This window comes from Hippocampus guttulatus, chromosome 14 (genome assembly GCF_054856545.1).
Source record: "Hippocampus guttulatus isolate MCC_2025c chromosome 14, RoL_Hgut_1.0, whole genome shotgun sequence".
NCBI classification, from domain to species: Eukaryota; Metazoa; Chordata; class Actinopteri; order Syngnathiformes; family Syngnathidae; genus Hippocampus; species Hippocampus guttulatus.
In genome coordinates, this window is record NC_141274.1 from 486043 (window position 1) to 506060 (window position 20018).

The 20018-nt window shown below is 41.6% G+C and overlaps 2 protein-coding genes across 3 annotated transcripts; both read right to left on the reverse strand.

The window, feature by feature from the left end:
* Positions 1 to 1078: 1078 nt before the first annotated feature.
* exosc4 (exosome component 4) lies at positions 1079 to 4354 on the reverse strand. The gene is made up of 3 exons (XM_086130086.1): positions 4138 to 4354; positions 3119 to 3325; positions 1079 to 1784 (listed from the first exon to the last, which is right to left on the reverse strand). Exons 1-3 carry the CDS (start codon positions 4342 to 4344, stop codon positions 1425 to 1427), a joined length of 774 nt encoding a protein of 257 aa, XP_085986212.1. The 5' UTR covers positions 4345 to 4354; the 3' UTR covers positions 1079 to 1424.
* A 156-nt stretch (positions 4355 to 4510) lies between these two features.
* Positions 4511 to 19654, reverse strand: prkacbb (protein kinase, cAMP-dependent, catalytic, beta b). Of its 2 annotated transcripts, none has more exons than XM_086129270.1 (10): positions 19289 to 19654; positions 12617 to 12672; positions 11487 to 11615; positions 10797 to 10895; positions 10633 to 10715; positions 10388 to 10514; positions 10218 to 10313; positions 9710 to 9832; positions 8005 to 8169; positions 4511 to 5764 (listed from the first exon to the last, which is right to left on the reverse strand). In XM_086129270.1, the coding sequence occupies exons 1-10, from the start codon at positions 19332 to 19334 to the stop codon at positions 5639 to 5641; spliced, it is 1050 nt and encodes a 349-aa protein (XP_085985396.1). In that variant the 5' UTR covers positions 19335 to 19654; the 3' UTR covers positions 4511 to 5638. The 2 variants fall into 2 exon arrangements, with proteins under 2 accessions (XP_085985396.1, XP_085985395.1); XM_086129269.1 differs by having other exon boundaries at positions 12617 to 12678; positions 19289 to 19653.
* Positions 19655 to 20018: the final 364 nt, after the last annotated feature.

Genomic DNA, 20018 nt, shown 5'->3' on the forward strand with positions numbered 1-20018 from the left:
AAAAAAAATAATGACACAGACCATTTAAAAAAATAGATGTACCGTTTAGCCACTATAGTATTAGTAGTATAGTATAGAGTGCGTATAATGAATAAAAAAGTCAAATGTGTTTAGTAATTTTATTGAATCTGCTTGAAATACAATATGACACATTCATTTAAATTTTAAGTGAGAGTAAAAAATCCATCCACCATTAACATGCTTGTATTTGAAATACAGGAGAAAACTGGACTACACAGAGAGAAGGCCGGAATTGAACCCCAGAGGCCCAGACCTCTGCACTGTGAGGCTCTGTGTGTGTGTGTGTGGGGGGGGGGGGGCGTTGAAGAGTGTGTATATATATATATATATATATGTATTTATAAAATCATTTAAAAATATATATACAGTCAAACCTCGGTTTTCGTCCATAATCCGTTCCAGAAGACTGTTCGAAAACCGAAACCACACGCTTAAAAAGAAAAAAAGTTTATTGATCACGTCTGGGCCCCGGTAGTCCAGTGGTTAGCACGTCGACTTCACAGTGCAGAGGTACCGGGTTCAATTCCAGCTCCGGCCTCCCTGTGTGGAGTTTGCATGTTCTCCCCGGGCCTGCGTGGGTTTTCTCCGGGTACTCCGGTTTCCTCCCACATTCCAAAAACATGCATGGCAGGCTGATTGAACGCTCTAAATTGTCCCTAGGTGTGAATGTGAGCGTGGATGGTTGTTCGTCTCTGTGTGCCCTGCGATTGGCTGGCAACCGATTCAGGGTGTCCCCCGCCTACTGCCCGAAGACAGCTGGGATAGGCTCCAGCACCCCCCGCAACCCTAGTGAGGATCAAGTGGTTCGGAAAATGGATGGATGGATGATCACGTCTGCTCACAATGGAAAGCGACACGAGGAAGCTTCACTTCCTCGTGTAAGGAAGGCGAGAGGAGTCAAGTTGTGCATTCAGGTGTGCTCAGTTTGTTCGAGAACCGAAATTTGTTCGTTATCCGAGGCATAACAACGATTCACTTCAATGGCACATGTCCTTGAACCTGCTAGTATGTTGACAAAATGCACGTGGAACAACACAATCAATGAAATGCAAAAATATACTGTCCAAAAACTGTTTATATAACAAAAACTGCCAATACAGTACAGGCGTATAAAAAAAAATACGTACAGTATTTTAGTGTTTATTTTTTTTCTGTCTTGGAAAAAAATGTGTCTGTTTTGGATAGTTTTGTTATACTATATATACACACACACACACACACACATTGAAAATTAAACAAAGCAACCTATCATAGAAAGCACACCTATTTATTGTTTCTTACATATACACAATAATGTACAATGATGTTTTGTGGAAAAGAATGTAATGAATGTGATTTTCCTCTTGTTTGAGTCCTGGAAATTTAAGTATTGTAGTTGAAAAATAACCAATCAAGTGCAGATGTCAGTCTCCGGTGGCCAGCGAAGCCTCTTGGAGGTGTTGACGCACCGCCTGGTCCAGCACTTTGCTCACGCCTTTGCAAGCCGTCATGGCGGCGTCCATCAAGGCCTCCAGGTTGTCCTGATGCAGCCTGGCATCCATTTGCAGCAGCGCGATCTGCCCGCTGCGGGGCAGCAGTGCCAGCGCCAAGGAGCTCACACCGCCACTCTCTTCGGCATAGCACAAGTCGGCCAGCGGCGTCTCGTCTACAAAGCCCACGGTGGAGGCACACACGTAGTCCAACATGGGGATGCCCGCGTCGATCACAGCCAGGGTAGCGGCATTCACACACACACTATAGTTGCCTCCATCTGACTGAAGGATCTGTTGAGAAACAAAAATTGTTTAGAAAATGTCACGGGACGTGTTGGTGAAGTATGTGAACATTAAGACGCAATGTCTGTAAGTGGGACAAATAAAGGATATCTTATCTTATCTTATTTATACATCACATAGCAGGGATGAGAGTGGCTAGTGCGGCAATAAGCGGAAAGGGGCGTGGCCGGGACGGGGCGAGGCCACTTACAAAAGTGGCACTAAACCTCCTCTCCGTCTTTTTCCACTCTCTTTTTAGCCAACTCCTCTTGTTTTTACACATGCTCCAGGCTGTCGAAAAGCACTTGAGATCGAGTAGTTACTTTTCAGTAGAAATGTCTGTTTTCGAGAGGAGCCAGATGAGGTGGCTTGGGCATCCGATTCGGATGCCTCCTGTGCGCCTCCCTGGTGAGGTGTTCTGGGCATGTCCCACCGGGAGGAGACCCCGAGGAAGACCCAGAACACGCTGGAGAGACTATGTCACCCAGCTGGCCTGGGAACGCCTGGGGATCCCCCGGGGAGAGCTGGAAGAAGTAGCTAGGGAGAGGGCTTCCCTGCTAAAGCTATAAGCGGTAGAAGATGGATGGATGTCTGTTTTCGGTGTTTTGCCGAGGTTGCGTGACTCTGTAAAGCTTTCCATCCTCTCGATCCGTATAGAATGACATCGTCACACACTGTACACGGAGCTTTACCGGCGACATCGAGCTTTTTCACGAAATTCGACACAAGCACAATGGTTCCTCTTTACTGTTTCCTACTGGGGACACTGTCAGCTTTCTATCCTACCAGTCCCATCGAAACGTGTTTTTCAGATCCGCATCTATCTGACGCACTTTAGCTTCGTCGCGAGTCTCGATAACATTAGGCATTCGTGAGAAAGGGGTTTCGGAAGGCGAACACGGATTGGTTGTGATTTGCATTTGCCGATAGAGCGACCAATCACAACAAGTAAGACATTGGTTTTAGCCCATATCGGAAGGAACGACAAACTAACGCTTTGCTATAAAAATCGGGATTCAAAATGGATGCTCGCAAACGTTACTTATAAACATTACGAGCCCCAAATCTGCCGAAGAAAAGTCCGGACCCCCCCCACAGAATTTTTTTTACGGATTTGGAACAATATAAAATAGGTCCATTTTGACTGGAAAAAAAAAAAGCGGAATTCCGCCAACAAGCGGAAAAATCTCATCCCAGTTAATATGAAATGCAACTCTGTCAAAGTCAGGTCTGAATTGTGATTCCTGTGAACACGCACAATACATGATACAACAATGGAAAAAAAAGTGCATTTCACCTTTAGACCTAAAATACAAAACAACATCCCACTGGAGTACGTTCACCTTGACGTAAATGTCTATCTGAGAGCGCGGATAGAGCTGCGTCATCACGGCGGCCTCAAACGTCTGCTTGAGGTGGAGGCTCATCTCGGTGGACTTGCGGTCACCGTGCGGCCTCCGCTTCCTCTCTGACATGCTGAAAGTGGCCATGCTGTACTGGCAATTGATGACAGCCCGGTCGTGAAGGGTTCGACTGCGGGAGCCTCGCATCTGAAGAACGATGCATGAGTACTGTATATTTTATACACTTCCAAAAGATGGAAAATTTATCTAATTATACACATTTTAATCACATTTCTAACATGTCACGTTTGAGTACTGATAGGTAGTGTATTAAAAGTTAATACACACATGTGTGTGTGTGCGCGTGTGTTTGTATGTATGTATATATACATACACACACAATTAGGCATAAATATAGAGGTAAATAATAATTTTAACTATTAACTTCGTATATTATGTAAATTACTAATCGCAAATAGTAGTCATTCAATACCTGTATATTGAATAGATTTAAATAATTATGTATGATTAACCAAATGTAGATTTACAGGTGCAATTGTATAATGTATAAGCTCATAACGGTGGAAATATACAATATGTATTATTAATAGTTGCATAAAGTTCGAGCGTGGTTTTTTTTTCTCCCCCTCTCCCTCCCTTGTTTCTTTCTGACTATCGGGTTGAGTGAACGCTGGCGCGTTTTGGCTGCCGCTGCTCAACCCGTATTGTTTTGTGTTTTTTGTTATTGTAAAGTGTCCTTGGGTGTCTTGAAAGGCGCTTATAAATAAAATCTATTATTATTATTATTATAAACCACAATAACTACTTGAAAATATTACATTTTTTTATATTACATACGTTAACATTTTCGGATTTCTACGGCATAATATTAGTTATTTCGTCACGAAAAATGTAAGCGTTTAATGGATATTTCTGACATTTTAAGTTTCTTATTAACGATCTGCTCCGATTTACCGTTAGTGAAAGTTAGCATCGGGCTAACATCCAGTGCTACTTACTTCGTGCGGACCGTACACGACCGCTAAGGCTTTGGTGTTTCCCTGCTCTAAATACGCCGAGCCGTCGGCCTGAGCGAACACGCCCATACGGGCTTGAACCTTGCGAAGTTCGGTGGCTTTGCGTCCATCCAAACGGTAGCCTTGGTCAGACAGCAACTCCAAGCCCGCCATGTTTCCACACTGAACAAAACAGCGAAAGGATGACATGTGCCTGCTGCAGCACTATATTACCCGTACTGCCTTTCGCGGGAATGGCTACGGAAAGTCAAAATAGACAAACCATACGGCATACATATTTTTCAGGCTAAATGCTTTTAAATACAACTTGATTATGGTGATACTGATCCAAGTAAGGGCACTTTCACAAATTCAACACTTTTAAAAATAAAATTTAATAGCATCTCTAATGTTTATAAATAAAAACATATGAAACAATGCATATACGTATAATGTAATGAGCTGAACAAGAACAGGGCTTACATGTGATACAAAGGAGCAGTTCTTCGTTAAGCCAGTGTATTGAGGTGAGGAAAACAGTACCTTGAAATCCAAGCATTCAAATATGCACAACTAATAATTTTGCAATCCACTGTCCTTGAAAAAAATTGAATGAAACAGAATCAATCCTTCACGGGTGGAAACAAAGAAAGCCAGCTGCGTTTTCATGTTGTTAATTAAATTGTCAAAATCAATAAATGATAGAGTCTGTATTTCTTTTACTAAACACACCGAGGCGCAATGCTTCAACACTATTCACATCGGCCTTCTCACCCCTTAGAATAAATTTCGAAAATCCCAAAAGGATTTCTTTTCACTCTTTCAAAATAGATCAGTCACATTGTGTTGTAACAAAGAAGTCTGTTCGAAACAGACCTGAAATCTAGGGAAGAAAACAAAATACAGTAAAAACACAAGTAATATAGTAGACATTGGGACAAAAACCAGAGTAACAATGTACTGTATGTGTAATAATGTAACAAGATTTCTTATTCTCAGCGCGAGGCGTCGGGAATACCGAGGGTGATGTATTTGCTCTCATTCTTTCTGAGGTAAAAAGCAAAGAAAGAAAAGAAACTCTGATCAGTCGCCCTCTTAAAAACTTTGTATCTCACAAAACAAGGACAAATGACAGTTGCTACCTCCCCTTACTGGGCCACTAATGCAACACGAGTCCATCCCTTGTGTCATCTCTTTGTCTATTTAAAAAGGGGGTGAAGACCACTGCCCTCCTTTAAAAAGCACAAAATAAAAAGTGGACTTAAAAAAAAGGGAAAAAAAGGTGGTGAGTCTGCTTTAATGTGCAGATGTAGGTGACAGTGAGAGGTTATCGGCACCAAAAGATCATGGCAACCTCATTGAGCTGTGTGCGGTACAAGTGGGAAGAATAGGACGGTGCGATGAAATGTCATCTCTGCTTACTTTCCAAGTCGTCAGAAGAGTGCAAAGATCCCTTTATTTCCCTGACATATCCTGTTGTGGCAGGTCCCGTTCTGTTTCGTCCCTAAAAATCGGCAAACTCCTTCACACATTTTTCCGTGACCGAGACGCGGATCTCTTCCTCGTCGTAGTCATCAAAGTTGCTGGTGTCCCCGGGGCCTCTGCACTTTGGTATGAACGGGGCCTCCACCTGACACAGCAAATAAAAGTGTCAACAGAATTCCTTCATTTATTCTGACTATTATTGCACCTGGGGAATATTAATCTAGTCGAGCAATCCACCCCTTTTTATCCATCTCAGGCCCAGTATGTCCTGTACTGCCATTTGAAAGTGACATCACAGCCCCAAAGGCTATGGGTAACAACAATCATGCTTCACCAGATGCAACTACTGCAATTTGGCATCTTTTTTCGGTTGTTTGTTCAAACGCCAAGAGCGCAAAAAGTTGCCAAGCTTTGCGAGACATTGAGAAATGCTACGGGTTGACGATGGCTGAGAAAAAAAGTAAGCGAAATACGTAGATTTTAGCCAGGCTGCCATCGACACATAGATATTGATGAATGGCGCCTTCAGTCTGAGTAGCTGGTATATTGAAGTAACAAAATAAAATGACACGTGGCTTGTATTCGAGATGTATGTCTGATGTTTGCAACAAACCAATCTGAATCAAAATCACCAAAGAACGAAATGAGTTAAGAGTGAAAAGAGGAGTCTCAACATCACATGTGTCGTGTGAAGCCCAGCTAGTGGCTACCTTTAACTCATTCAGTACCAGCCAATTCTAGACCAAGTCTGAAAAGACGTTTAAAAACGTCTTTGGGAGTGAACGAGTTAGGCAAGCTTACCCGGAGTTGCCAGCTATTGAGCATTAAATGCAACTCTTAAGCAATCACTGAAGCCCAGCGAGAGTTTATTAATACCTTTGTCCGCTGGCATCTCACAGCGGCATACAAAGGGAGTTTGGCCATTTCTATGCCAGAGAGGAGACGAAAATACTCAGAGAAGCTTAGATAGCGAGATAGCAGCTTAAGGACAGGCAATTAGATGTAAAATAAGTCCAAAAAGATGAATGTGACAGAAAAAGCACGGATGCATGGCTGCAAGAACACACAGTGGTCTGCGATTTGACAGTTTATGGTGAGGGATCCTGGAGGTTGAAGTACCGTATCTTCCGCACTATAATGCGCACCTCAAAGCATTCAATTTTCTCAAAAGCCGAAGGTGCGCCTTATAATCCGATGCGCCTTATACATGGATCAATATTATGATTTCTTGGACGTAGCCTTTAAAGTAAAGCGCTTTGTTACAGCAAATTTACAAATGATCTCGCGCCACCTATACCTCTCTGAGCTCATCCGCCCCTACACACCTGCCCGGCGCCTCAGGTCTGCGGACCAGACATTATTAGAAGTACCAAGAACTAAACTGAGGCTCAGAGGGGATGGAGCCTTTTCCGTTGCCGGTCCCTCTCTCTGGAATGACCTCCCACTGAACATTCGGCAAGCCTCCTCGCTGCCCATCTTCAAAACCCTCCTCAAAACCCACTTGTATTCGTTGGCATTCGACTCACATGACTTAGATTTGTTCTTGGGTTTACCGTTTGGTGCTTTCTACCATCTTTATTACCGATTTGTTTTACTGTTTATTGTATATGTTAAATTGCTCCATGTACAGCACTTTGTATGCAGCGATGGCTGTTTGATGTGCTCTATAAATACAGTTGAGTTGAGTTGAGCTGTAGCGGCTGCAAAAGCTTGATATAAATAAAGCGGTATTGTATTGTATTGTATTCCCTTTCGTGTAGCTCAATCTAGTGGATGCATAATACAACCGCAGCCACTATTGTAGCTTCTGTTCTAATGCAGTGCACTCTATATATGAAAACGGTTTTAAAATAGGCCATTTATTGAAGGTGGATCTTATACTCCGAAGCGCCTTATAGTCTGGAATATAAGGTAATTTAAACCAGAGGCTGGTGCTGCATGGTTGTTACCATGTATGTATTTCTTCAAAAGAGCGCTTTGGACAACATATGATGTAGATAAAGCACATAAAAGTGCACTACTGTTATTATTATAAAATTTGCAGGGTTTTTTGGGGGGGGGGGGGGGGGGGTGATGACAGGCTTTTCAGCAAAAGTATAATTAATAATACATTTGGACTTGGTTAAAAGAAAAGGTAAACGGACATCGATTGCAGATTTGGGCGACTAGACCAGACAGACTTGTGGCTAAAATTAGCGACAGTATTACCGTACACCACAGTGTAATGAGGAGACTGTGAAACTGTGTCAAAATCCGACACCATCCGAAACCAAGAACTGACTTATACAAATACAGTACATCCACTGCAATAACTGCCAACTGTTATGATATACGAGAATGCATTTCATGCCAGCAATAATGCTATCATGGCAGAAAAAGTCTTGCCTTCCTTTCGTAGATCGCAATCCAATCCGTTGTGGCGAACCACTTGTGGCCCTTGATGTCATTGACACCGTTTTTCAGGTTACCGAAGCGCTTGGTCAGGTCCACTTGGAGCAGGTTCCGAAGCAGATCCTTCAAGTCCGAGCTGAAGTGGGAGGGAAAGCGCACCTGAGAAGATAGGACAAAGTGTTTAGGCTTTTTCAAAATGACACACTAACCAGTTTATTCAACTGAGGAGAGGCGCAGGCTGTGACCGATTTCAGTCGCAACGCATGTCTTCGTTGACTACCAACATCTTTTTGTGGATTCATAAAAAGTCATCAACCCAACATATAGTATGAGGAGCCTCCAGGCGGGCATCCCTGGGAGTCCACACATCACATGGTCATCTAATGCAAGCCACTTACTGTATCCATCCACTTTCTGAACCGCTTAGCCGTACTACGGTTGACAAATTGGTACACACGCACACTCCACTTCTGTTTATATATATATTAGAGCTGTCAGTTTAGCGCGTTTTTATTGGCATTCATTTAAATGAATTTTAACGGGATTAAATTTTTTCTCACGAGATTAACGCGGCACACGTCACAAGCGGATGTTACGTTGCTCTATAAATACACCAGAAACAAAACATCAAGCGCGCTGCAGAAGTCCACGCCCTTGTCTGTTTTGCCAGTCACGGCAGCGCGAGACACCGAAAACGGATACTTAAAGAGTTTATGAATGGAAAGTTTACGTTTAAAAAGTTGCCAGATTGCTCCACTGACAAGACCAAAGTTACCTGTATCATACAGGTACACGATGTATGCCACTGAGGCGATTGTTACTTGTTTGGAACTATTTTGTGTGGAAGGTAACAGTGTTTCGTGTCATTATAAATAGAGCGGGTGGAGCTTCTCTATGTTCGTCTGACAGTGACGGACGGTGAAGTTCAGCGGTGCAGTGGTAGCGACCTAGCAAAAATAAAACGTCTCCAGTGTTGTCATCGAACCAAGTGTAGTCATCCGAAATGATGTCTACACAAAACCGTAGAGAGACTTGCGTGCAAGAAGGACCAAGAGAATCAACATAGCCTGACTGCTGTGTTCAAAGCAAACTTGAGAAAAACGAAGTATGCAACCATGGTTTAAATCCACTATAGGCTGAGTACTAGTTTACCGTAGATGTGCACTTTATAATGTTATATTGCTCTGTTTTGATTCCATAAAAAGAGCTGTTAAAGCAGCTGTTGTGTGACAAAATATTTTTTTCACTGTTGTTGATGGACAGTAATATTGTGTGAGGGATTATGTGTGAGTAACTGCTCCAAGTGAAAAATGTTCATGTAAAATTGAAAATCGAAATTGTTATTTCAGTAAATATTTGCATTTTGCACATAGAAAACTGATTCATGATTCCATGTTGATATATATAATTTTTTAAATTCATCCTTACCGCACAATCGCAGTACAATGTGAATTTTGTCTTTTTTTTTTTTATTGCTGACTTTGTAAAAGCTGATAGCTGCTCTCATAAAAACAAAAGAACCCTACACTTTCCACATCCTCTTGGATTGATATTTGGTATATACTGTATATATTTTTTAAAATGCTTAGTTTTCATTGGACCCATAGCAATGTCGTTATTGTATCGTTCTCGAGATATCTGGCAAAATTATTTCTTGAGATATTAAATTTTCATACTCTTTGATGGCACATGCTCTTACCTTTCCGGAGACGATCTTCTCGTAGATCTGAATGGGCTGGTCGGCAAAGAATGGAGGGTAGCCGGCCGCCATTTCATAAATGAGGACTCCTAGGGCCCACCAGTCCACAGCTTTGTTGTAGCCCTGAAAGAGACAGCTAATGATTCAAGGGAAGGGATAAAACGAAATAAAATTCTACCACTCAAACGTAACCCAAGCAGTCTAATCAAATATACTAGATGCTGATGAATTACACGGACCTGAGCTTCTAATGTTTAATGCCCTTAATAGTGGCTATTTTCTCTGAAAATGGTTCTTAAGTTGCAGAAATATTTGAGCCGTAGTCAACTGTCAAACCGTAGTCATGCTTGTCTCGACAGTAAGTGTCGTGACGCTGCTGACCAGTCCAAGGTGCACAGGCATAAACCCCAGCTGACCCGTGAGCCAAATGAGGTTAAGTGCTTTAGAAAATGAATGGAGAGTTCAAATAAAGATGGGAGATTTTGATGAATGTGCTGAAATGGCATACTTTGCTGAGAATGATTTCTGGGGCCAGGTACTCCGGTGTTCCGCACAACGTCCAGGTTCTGCCTTTTACTCGCTTGGCAAATCCGAAGTCTGTCACCTTGAAATTGAATGCGGCACGTGAGGAAATTGCGGTCACAAAAAGAGCCGCCGTGACACAATGATGCCGCTCACCTGAATGTAGCCGTGGTGGTCGATGAGAAGGTTCTCAGGTTTCAGATCTCTGTAGATGAGATCTAACGAATGGAGGTATTCAAATGTCAGCACAATCTGGGCGGCATAGAAGCGCGCGTGCGGCTCGCTAGAGAGGAAGCAGAGCGAAGAGGAAAAAAAGTAACATAAATCAATGCCTCCTTAACCGCTGATCATAACAAAACAAATTAAAGACACGAAGGAGTGTTTATTCCTGAGGGCCTCACCTGAACCTCCCAATTCGTCTTAAGTGTGAGAACATCTCGCCTCCGGGAACATATTCCATCACCATGTACAAATTGGAGTTGTCCTAAAAAGAGTAAACAATCACTTTATTATCTCATGTATGAAAGCCGAAAACAATGAGTGAAACGAAAGGGGTTTACCTTACCTTAAAGGCGTACTCCAGTTTGACGAGAAAGGGGAAGCTCACGGCTTGTAATATCCTCTTCTCGTTTAAAGTGTGTTCTATTTGTTTAAGTTTCACCACCTGACGCATAAGAAGAAAAAAAGTAAGTCATAGAGACTGAGTCAGTTTTGGAATATTTGCATGAAAATGCAAGAAACACCTCTCACAGTAATAAATCTACTGTTAAACTGGAAAACTTTGGCCACAACGGAGGCCATCAGGTACCGAATAATTACCAGTGCTGCGAACTATTACGGATTTTACGCATTTTGTTCCAGGAATCATTGCACTGTACATCATTAGGTTCGTCGTGTGAGATTTCTCTAACAGGTTGAAAATGTGCAAAAATACCTGATCGTGAATTGCAAAGTGTGTTTGAGGAGCAAGGGCAGTGACATACAGGGATGATGTATAGGTCACCCTCGTTGAAATCAATGGAGGGGTCAACGGAGGCTGACTCAATGATAAGCAACATTTCATGTTTGCATTATTGAAATGCTATTATTTAGTTCTGTGCTGTCACTGCCTGGTGGGATGCCTGCATAATTATTTATATGCGATTTGGTGATCTGCACACGAGTATCGTTTCATGTGTTCTATGTGAACACAGCCAATCAGAAGTGGGTACTTAGAGCTGTGGTATAAATAGAACCATATATTTTTAAAACATACCTTCTGCTTATCCAGTATCTTCATGGCAAAGTAGTGTTCTGTTCCTTTGTGTTTCACCAGCATGACCCTCCCAAACGAGCCGGTGCCCAGAGTTTTTAATCTGTCAAAGTCATCTAGGCACGTCGTGCTCTGCAGGAAGAGAGCAGCATGTTAGCATGTTGCCGGAATGTAGTATTTACTCTCATGCCCACGTCACATTGGGTGGCGAATGCTTGTGTGTATTGAGAATGCTGTTCAAAGTTTGATGGTTCAAAGAACTGGTGTCAAACTCAAGGCCCGGGGGCCAGATCCAGCCCGCCACATCATTTTATGTGGCGCCCGAAAGCGAATCATGTGTGTCAACTTCCATGAACCTTGCTAAAATCTGTACCAAAACGTCATGTGTAATAAATAACATTGAGATTTTGCAATAGTTTTGTTACTCTGTTCACACTCACTCAAACAATAATTGAACAAACTACTATCGTTGATTTGACTGCTTTCAAAATCAGTAATCCATCAAATTGTTGTGTGCAGGTAATAATACATAAACATTTATTTAGTTTGGGGCGGCCCGGTAGGCCAGTGGTTAGCACGTCGGCTTCACAGTGCAGAGGTACCGGGTTCGATTCCAGCTCCGGCCTCCCTGTGTGGAGTTTGCATGTTCTCCCCGGGCCTGCGTGGGTTTTCTCCGGGTACTCCGGTTTCCTCCCACATTCCAAAAAAAACATGCATGGCAGGCTGATTGGACGCTCTAAATTGTCCCTAGGTGTGAGTGTGGATGGTTGTTCGTCTCTGTGTGCCCTGCGATTGGCTGGCAACTGATTCAGGGTGTCCCCCGCCTACTGCCCGAAGACGGCTGGGATAGGCTCCAGCACCCCCCGCGACCCTAGTGAGGATCAAGTGGTTCGGAAAATGGATGGATGGATTTATTTAGTTTCGCTCTCGTAACGGCCCTCCGAGAGAAGACATAACCCCAAAGTGGCCCGCGACAAAAATGAGTTTGACACTCCTAGTTGAAAGAAAAACTGAATGGCTTTTGAAAATTTTCACCTTTAACAAACCTGATGAAAATCCAACATGCGTTTGGAAATACAGTATATGCAAGCATTTGCCACTCAGTGAGATACCACCTTAAAAAGCATTCTGACCTGTGATGGGCATTCCCATTTCCGCAAGAAATCTTCTTTGGCTTTGGCTAGAAACTCTTTAACTGTGGAGGGTAAAACACACACACACACAAATTAGCATATGTTCATTCAAGAATAACAGGCTAAAAAACATTTTTTTCCCTTTTTTTTAGGTAGGAATGCTAAAAATGTGTAAAGCAGGGACATCAGAGGGACACAGCAAAGTTGTAAGGGCAACTCTCATCTGGATATTAATTACATGACACAAACACAAGGAAACAAAAACAGACAGGCAAGATGAGTGATGCATGCCATATGAGTAGATTTTCTATCATAATCTCAAGTCAAGGGGAAAAAAAACAACATTCAAAGGAGAAAAATTCACTCTGGGCATCATTTTTTTTTCAAGGGGAAGGCTAATAAACAGAATTGGAAGCGAAGACAAACCCAAGTATGGCAAAAAGAGCAGATATCCAGATAGAAGTTGTGAGTGACAAAAAACAAAAAAAAAAACACTTAGTCTCATCAAAGCACACAACAGCAAGCACATCGAGCAAGTTTCGCACAATGAGGCCCGTAGCCAATATTTGCAGGCTCATTTTTTTTTTTGTGCATACCAAATGTCTCTATTGATCATCGAGGGTGTTTTTTTTCACAGGAACAATCACCCACCAACACATGGATGGAAATATTACAGAAGAGAGAGAAAGAGAGAAGACAAGAGTTTATGTCGACAAAAACCCCCCACAACATACAGTATATGGTGTGACAGCAACAATGAAAATAAAGTAGACCCAATGCAGGAGAGACCAGCTACGCATGTGAGAGAAGAATGAAGGGGGCGGGAAAAATAAGACAAAGACAGTCAAAACTTGCTGATTTGTAAAAAATAAATGAAAATGATTTTTAGATAACTTTAAAAGAAGACAAAAGAAGGAAACAATAGCATAGTAAAAACTTAAAGCAGTCAAAAAAAACTGTGAAATAATAGCTGCCAGCTAAACAAGCTCAAATGTGTTTTATTTATATTAGTTCAACAAAACATTATAAAAATACTAATTGAATGCATTGCCTGACAAAAAAAAAAAAGAATACATTTGGAACATTTTTAAACACTTAACAGTAAATGAACAAAAAATTACGCAGGGTTGATATTTATATTTATATCCATAACTTAAAGTTGAGGGCACCAAAATATTTGTTGGTTATTATTTAAGCCTTTGGATAGTATAAAATCTCATTGAATGTTTGGCATCCCAACCTCTAGACCAGCGGTTCTTAACTTTGTTAAAGGTACCGAACCCAACCAGTTTATATGCACATTCACCAAACCCTTTCATTAGTGAAAAATAAAAATATATAATCAAATGCACTTATTAAAAACTGAAAAAAGTCAATACAAATAGTATAAGTATAAAGTATACATTTTTTAATTGTGCACAAAATGAACCAGCAGGTGACGGCCAAGCGGGCATGTGGTAACTAATTGAGGCCTTGTCGAACCCTTGAGACTGATTCACCGAACTCCTAGGGTTTGAGCGAACCCGGGTTAAGAACCATTGCTCAATACACTACTTTTCTGTTTGAGCTTGAAAATTCCGACGATATTTGAATGCATCTCGCGACCGTGAGAGGTACAAGTTAAGGCATCCATATACAGTACATCGTTTTTCAACAGGAGTACCAAGAGTATTTATAATTCCACATGCATCACTGAAAATAGACATGCCCACAATATCGGTTGCCAAATTGAGAGCCTCAATTAATGGGGCCGAGTTGAATTAGAAGCCGTCCTTTGTAAAGTAAATAGTGCTAGTTATAGTGGCTGGCCGTAAATTTGGCAAATGATCCACATTTGGGTGTTTGTTTGTTTGTTTATTTATTGAACTGCTACTTGAACGATTTAACAAGAGGTGTGTCAAATTGTGATGTGTAGGAAATAACATTGACATTTTGTAATCATTTTGTTACCTTGGTTACACTCGAACAATAATTGAGCAACCAACAAACAGTTGACTTGGGTGATTAACAAAATGAGTACTGTATTTTCCGCACTATAAGGCGCACTGAAAAGTCTTCCATTTTCTTAAAAGATCCCAGCGCGCCTTAAAATCTGGTGCGCCTTGTGTATGGTCATTACGGTAATGTCGACCCCCAAAATGGCTACTTGCTGAAGACACGCTTACAATGTTATACCTTGCTGTTGGTTCAGTGAACTGTGTCGCTGCTTTATTGAATAACTTTTTGTTGCAGCTCCGAAAAAAGGAGAGCTGTGGTGTTGTTTTTTAAAACGCATACTTTATTAATGGTTTTCACAGTCTTAATATATACAGGTACGTCTTTGTCCGTCTCTGTGCCTTTCCTTCTTGAGTTCGACTCGAGAGGCGTTCATGACCGCCTCCGAAAAACGTAAATTAGTAATTCCTTCAATGAAACTACGAAAATTGAAAACAATGCATCAAAACAGAAAATCAAGCAAGGAAATCACCAAATAAATCCTATAGCCCCCCTACAGAAAGTATTTTGTGATTTACTCGTTTGTGAATACAGTACACAACAAAGGAATAAATAAACACTTCTGAGACAGTCCAGTCTCCTACATTTTACTGACAACTCAAGTCAAGTAGAACTTTATTGTCAAATGTGCGAAATTTCCTCCCTCTTAAACAGACAACAAGACAACATCTGATCGTTCTGTTGGAGCTACGCTCAAGGAAATGGATTTCCTCGCTTGATTTTCTGTTTCGATGCATTATTTTCAATTTTCGTAGTTAAGTAATCGTTTTTCGGAGGCGGTCATGAACGCCTCTCGAGGCGAACAGAAGGAGCGTAGCTCCATCTAATGGATGCATTGTAGATTGCGCCTTATAGTCTAGTGCGTCCAATATATGAAAAAAATTACTTATAATCCAGTGCGCCTTTTAGTGCGGAAAATACGGTAATGCATAATTTTTGTTGTGTCCAAGTAATAACAAGATGAGATGATTAGGAAAACATTCACTGTCGTAACGGCCCTCCAAAGGAAGATGTAAGCCCAAAGTGGCCCGTGCCAAAAATGACTTCAACACCTCTGCTGTAACTGGATGATGACGATAATGATGTCAACGTAGTAATCCGTCCGCTGCGACCGTGTCATGTATTCAAGCTACGTAGGCACACGCTAATCTTGTGTGTATTCAGCAATGTAGGTAACCAGGCTGCCTCGTCAGAGCGGCTGCCCTCCAGACAAATCTGAGAGTGCGCAAATGTGTCAGCTTCGAAGGCTTTAAACCGCCGAGGAGCTTGTGTCACCATTGGGAAACAAATGTTGCCAGAGACGTGAACTGTTGTGAATGTCTCCATAAATCTCACGTTTAACTGCTCATACTGATGTTTAAGTCAGCGCTCGCGCTGGTCAAGTGTATAAGAACAATGACAACAGAAGGTCGACATTTATGCTCGTGAAATAACAATACCTACCTTTTTCTTGTAACGTTACGACTTAATTCTCACGTTCTTTCAACATCACAACTTATTAAACTATGACAACATTTTATCTGTAGATGGCAATTTAATTCTCGCCGACTTTGGTCTTGATAGTTTTGAATGAATTCTTGTAATATTGCAACTATATCTCATAATACTAAAATATAATTTTTGAGATAATTTGCCAACATTTTTTTCTCACATTGTGACTGTATTATCATATTATGACTAAATCGTTGTGACATTAAACCTTTGTTTTTCTCCCTAAACTACAATTTTAGTCCTGTAACATTACAGTTGAATTGTCATACTGCCACGTTTTCTCACTATGCCATGACTCACTTCAATATTGCTTTTTTTTCTTTCAACATTTCACCTTTTTTTCTTGTGATATTCTCAGAATAACGCGACTCCGTTTTTTCTAATGTCATCTTATCATTGACACATTGTATGAGTGTTTTCTTGTATTATTCAGACTACAGTAATCCCTCGTTTATCGCGGTTAATGGGGACGAAAATCCGCGAAGTGGCGAACCCCCCCCGGATAGGTACTGTATATGTACATGTGTATGAGTATAAAAAATATTTATAAGGCCAAATTTAATGGCATACATGCATGTTTGTAGTATTTAACATTACTTAATGCTCTATACTAATATATTTAAACATGTATACGTTTGGTTAGGTTAGTGTATGAATCACGAAATACAGCAAACACATGTATGTAGCACTGTATATGTTGCTCTATGTGACTTGCTGTTGTTTTGCTGACTTTCACTGCCTCTCGTGGACCTTTTGCGGCATTTTTTTTGTGTGAATATGTTTGAAAAAAATCCTCGATGTATCGAGGCCGCGATAAACGAACGGCGAAATAGCGAAGGATCGCTGTATTTGTTCTTGTGACACTGCAACAAAATTATTGTAATATTACTTTTCCTCACAATTTTACAACTGTATCTAGATTATATTTCTTTCCTCAGAAAACTGAAACCTCATTCTCCTTAAATGTTTGTATTTTTCTTCGATCAATCAAGTTGTGTATTCTTATGAAATGATGAGGGAATTAACATGTCAGACTTTCCCTCCAACAAAGTGACTTTTTTTCCCCTTGTAATATTAAGACCGATGGTCGACTGGTTAGCCCGTCAGCTCCACAGTGCAGAGGTGCAGGGTTCGATTCCGGCTCCGGCCTTCCTGTGTGGAGTTTGCATGTTGTCCCCGTGCTTGCGTGGGTTTTCTCCGGGTACTCCGGTTTCCTCCCACATTCCAAAAACATGTCTGCAGGTTAATGGAACACTCTAAATTGTCCCTAGGTGTGAGTGTGAGCATGGATGGTTGTTTGTCTATGTGTGCCCTGTGTTTGGCTAGCGACCAGTCCAAGGTGTCCCCCGCCTACTCCCCTAGAACAGCTGGGATAGGCTCCAGCACAACCCCCGACCCTTGTGAGGATATGTGGATCAGAAAATATTCAGATATTATTCTCATGATACCTTACTGGATTCTGGTAGTCTTCATTTATTTAAATTTTTTTTTTTAAATGACAACTGTTTGGGTGTTTGGGCAACATCTCAACTCCAAATGGTGGTGATAAAGCAATAAACAAGTGCACTCTATTTACCATTCATTTATGTAATCTAACTTGCCCTTCCTGAATTGTCATAACATTATTATATCTTTACCCTTATCTTATTTAAACTTCTAAAAATGTCAACTTTAAATGATCTGCAAGTACATTTTTTGCATAATAGTTCTTAACACTTCCAACAAATTCCAACTTGATTGTCCCAATTTAACGACACTATTCTTTGTTCCTGCCGACTGCTGTTGAATAAAACACGCGTGAAAACCTGGACTCACCGATTGTAAATAGCACAACCACTTTGCAATTGCATATATTTCACTTTGTACAGTCCATTTTTTTAAACTGTTTTTTCATTTTTTTGTGTGCATGCAAATATTTTCTTTTGTTTTTCTACTTTCTTTTCTTCATAGTTTTTGCTGCTGTAAATTCCGAATTTCTCCATTGTGAGACAAATAAAGGGTTTTCTTCTTTGTTCTTTTACAGCCTCGTAAATTATTGGGGGGGGGGGGGTCACACAAACTGTGTAATATTCCAACTTGATTCTATGCTATTTTTTTACCACTGTTTAATAATAGTCATCCATAGAATAAGGCAATAGCTGTCATCATGCTTGTAAAATGTGTCTCAGCTCAAACACAAATAAAACATACAAACGCTTTATTTTCGCACGCGTGCGTAGGGAATGTAGATGATGTAGATCACATGAGGGCATAAGAGCACACTCACACCAACCACCCCGGCCAAGTTACGTCAAAGCTTTCAAAGCTTGTAATGCTCTTTATCCTCTGACGAAGGCCTGATGACGAGCCTGCTCTGGTCAATGGCCACTTCTGTGCCAGCCATATGTTTAACCTTCTTGATGCTAGTTTGGGGAGGACTGGGGAGGGGGGAGAGACTCTAGTAGCACTACTTTTATGAATGCAAAAAGAGGGCATACTTTCTTGGCCATATTTGGTCACTGTACTGAGCACTGAGCTTTGTTTATGTAGCCCAGAATAAAAATGTGGTTGTGGAGCCCCCAAGGGCAGAACCACCAAACCTCATCCTCAAAGTTTATAGCTATTTTCTGACATTTACTGGCGTGTGACTTTTTTTCTTTTGCTGTTCCAATCCATCTACGACATAGAGAAGATCAAGTGATACATGTGTGAAGTGATACATGCCAATAGGATGCGACAATACACACATACGCGCATGCATTCAAACAGAGAAGGACGGGCCTCACACTATCACGGGGGGCTGAAATGACAAGTTTCTCTTCGAGCACCAGGTTTCACGTACAAACAACATTTTGACATATCGTGTAATTATTTTTGTCATTATTCTCTCTTTGCTTGCATTCACCGGAGTTATTTATGTTGTGGTTCACCTGTCCTCTTTTGCTGACTTGGTTAAGGTAACAAAATAAATCACACTAACAGAAGCAAATGCTAAAACATCACGTCACCCAGATTTGGGTGTTATTTTAATCAAAAGTGACGGTGACATATGATCCACTCTTACTTGGCCATAACAGGACAGTTACATAGTTGCCGCCGCGGGCTAGCAGGCTCGGCTAAATAGCTCCACATCCACGGTTCGTGATTAATGGACGAAACAAACTACGACAGCCGCTCGAGGGCGAATATCGGCCGGACTGAACTCACCGCTCTCTAGCTCGTTGCCCTTCTTGGCGGTGGCAGCGTTCCCCATAGCGGAAGACACACGGCCAATCACTCCCGACAGCGAGAGGGGAGATGGCGACCAGTTAGTTGGCTAGCTAGCTTGCTAGCTAGCTTCTCTGTAGCAGTCGCTAATCGCGTTAAAATATATCCGCCCCCCAAACAAAAGAAATCGATGTGCATTAAATAGTCTCCTGCTTCGGACAAAAAAAGAGCAAAGTCCGCAAGCAGCAGTGCCCGTCACTCTTCATCTGTCACACCGACGTCGGCTTTTTACCCCTAACCCCTGTGGAAGGTTCCCCCTTTGGCTCGCAGGCTAAAGTGTGACATCAAGCTAGCGGTCACTGCTGGTGCCCACCTCCCGCCCGGACCGCTCCCACCGCCCGCCACTCATCGAGCCAGACCACCTTTTGCCTCCGATTCTCGAATCTGTCAAAAACGCCACAACCAAGTTTCCTCTCGTTGATGACAAGATTTGATGAACATGTTTTCTATAAACGAGACGGGCGTCACTTTTTAACGACTGTTACAATATTGACACCAGAAGAATGGCTGTGTCGCTTTAAAAATGCCCTCCAGATTCAACGAGTAAAAACAAACCCTACAACAATGACAAATTTGCATGGGGACAAGAGGGGAAGTGCTGCATCAGGTCCCATCGATGGTTAATAAAATGCTACTTGAGTTCTTTCTGATAAATGAGACCATTTTCCAC

Bases quoted from the DNA above. Each gene is read 5' to 3' on its own strand.
- exosc4 (XM_086130086.1), bottom strand. From the start codon at position 4,344: ATGTCATCCTTTCGCTGTTTTGTTCAGTGTGGAAACATGGCGGGCTTG. The intron at 3,326-4,137 runs GTAAGTAGCACT...ATCGTTCTTCAG, and splicing joins TCGTGTACGGTCCGCACGAA to ATGCGAGGCTCCCGCAGTCG. The intron at 1,785-3,118 runs GTGAACGTACTC...GTTTCTCAACAG, and splicing joins AGATAGACATTTACGTCAAG to ATCCTTCAGTCAGATGGAGG.
- prkacbb (XM_086129269.1), bottom strand. From the start codon at position 19,334: ATGGGGAACGCTGCCACCGCCAAGAAGGGCAACGAGCTAGAGAGCG. The intron at 11,616-12,616 runs GTCAGAATGCTT...CTCTTCCTGCAG, and splicing joins AATGGGAATGCCCATCACAG to AGCACGACGTGCCTAGATGA. The intron at 9,833-10,217 runs GTATGCCATTTC...TGTCTCTTTCAG, and splicing joins CAGAAATCATTCTCAGCAAA to GGCTACAACAAAGCTGTGGA.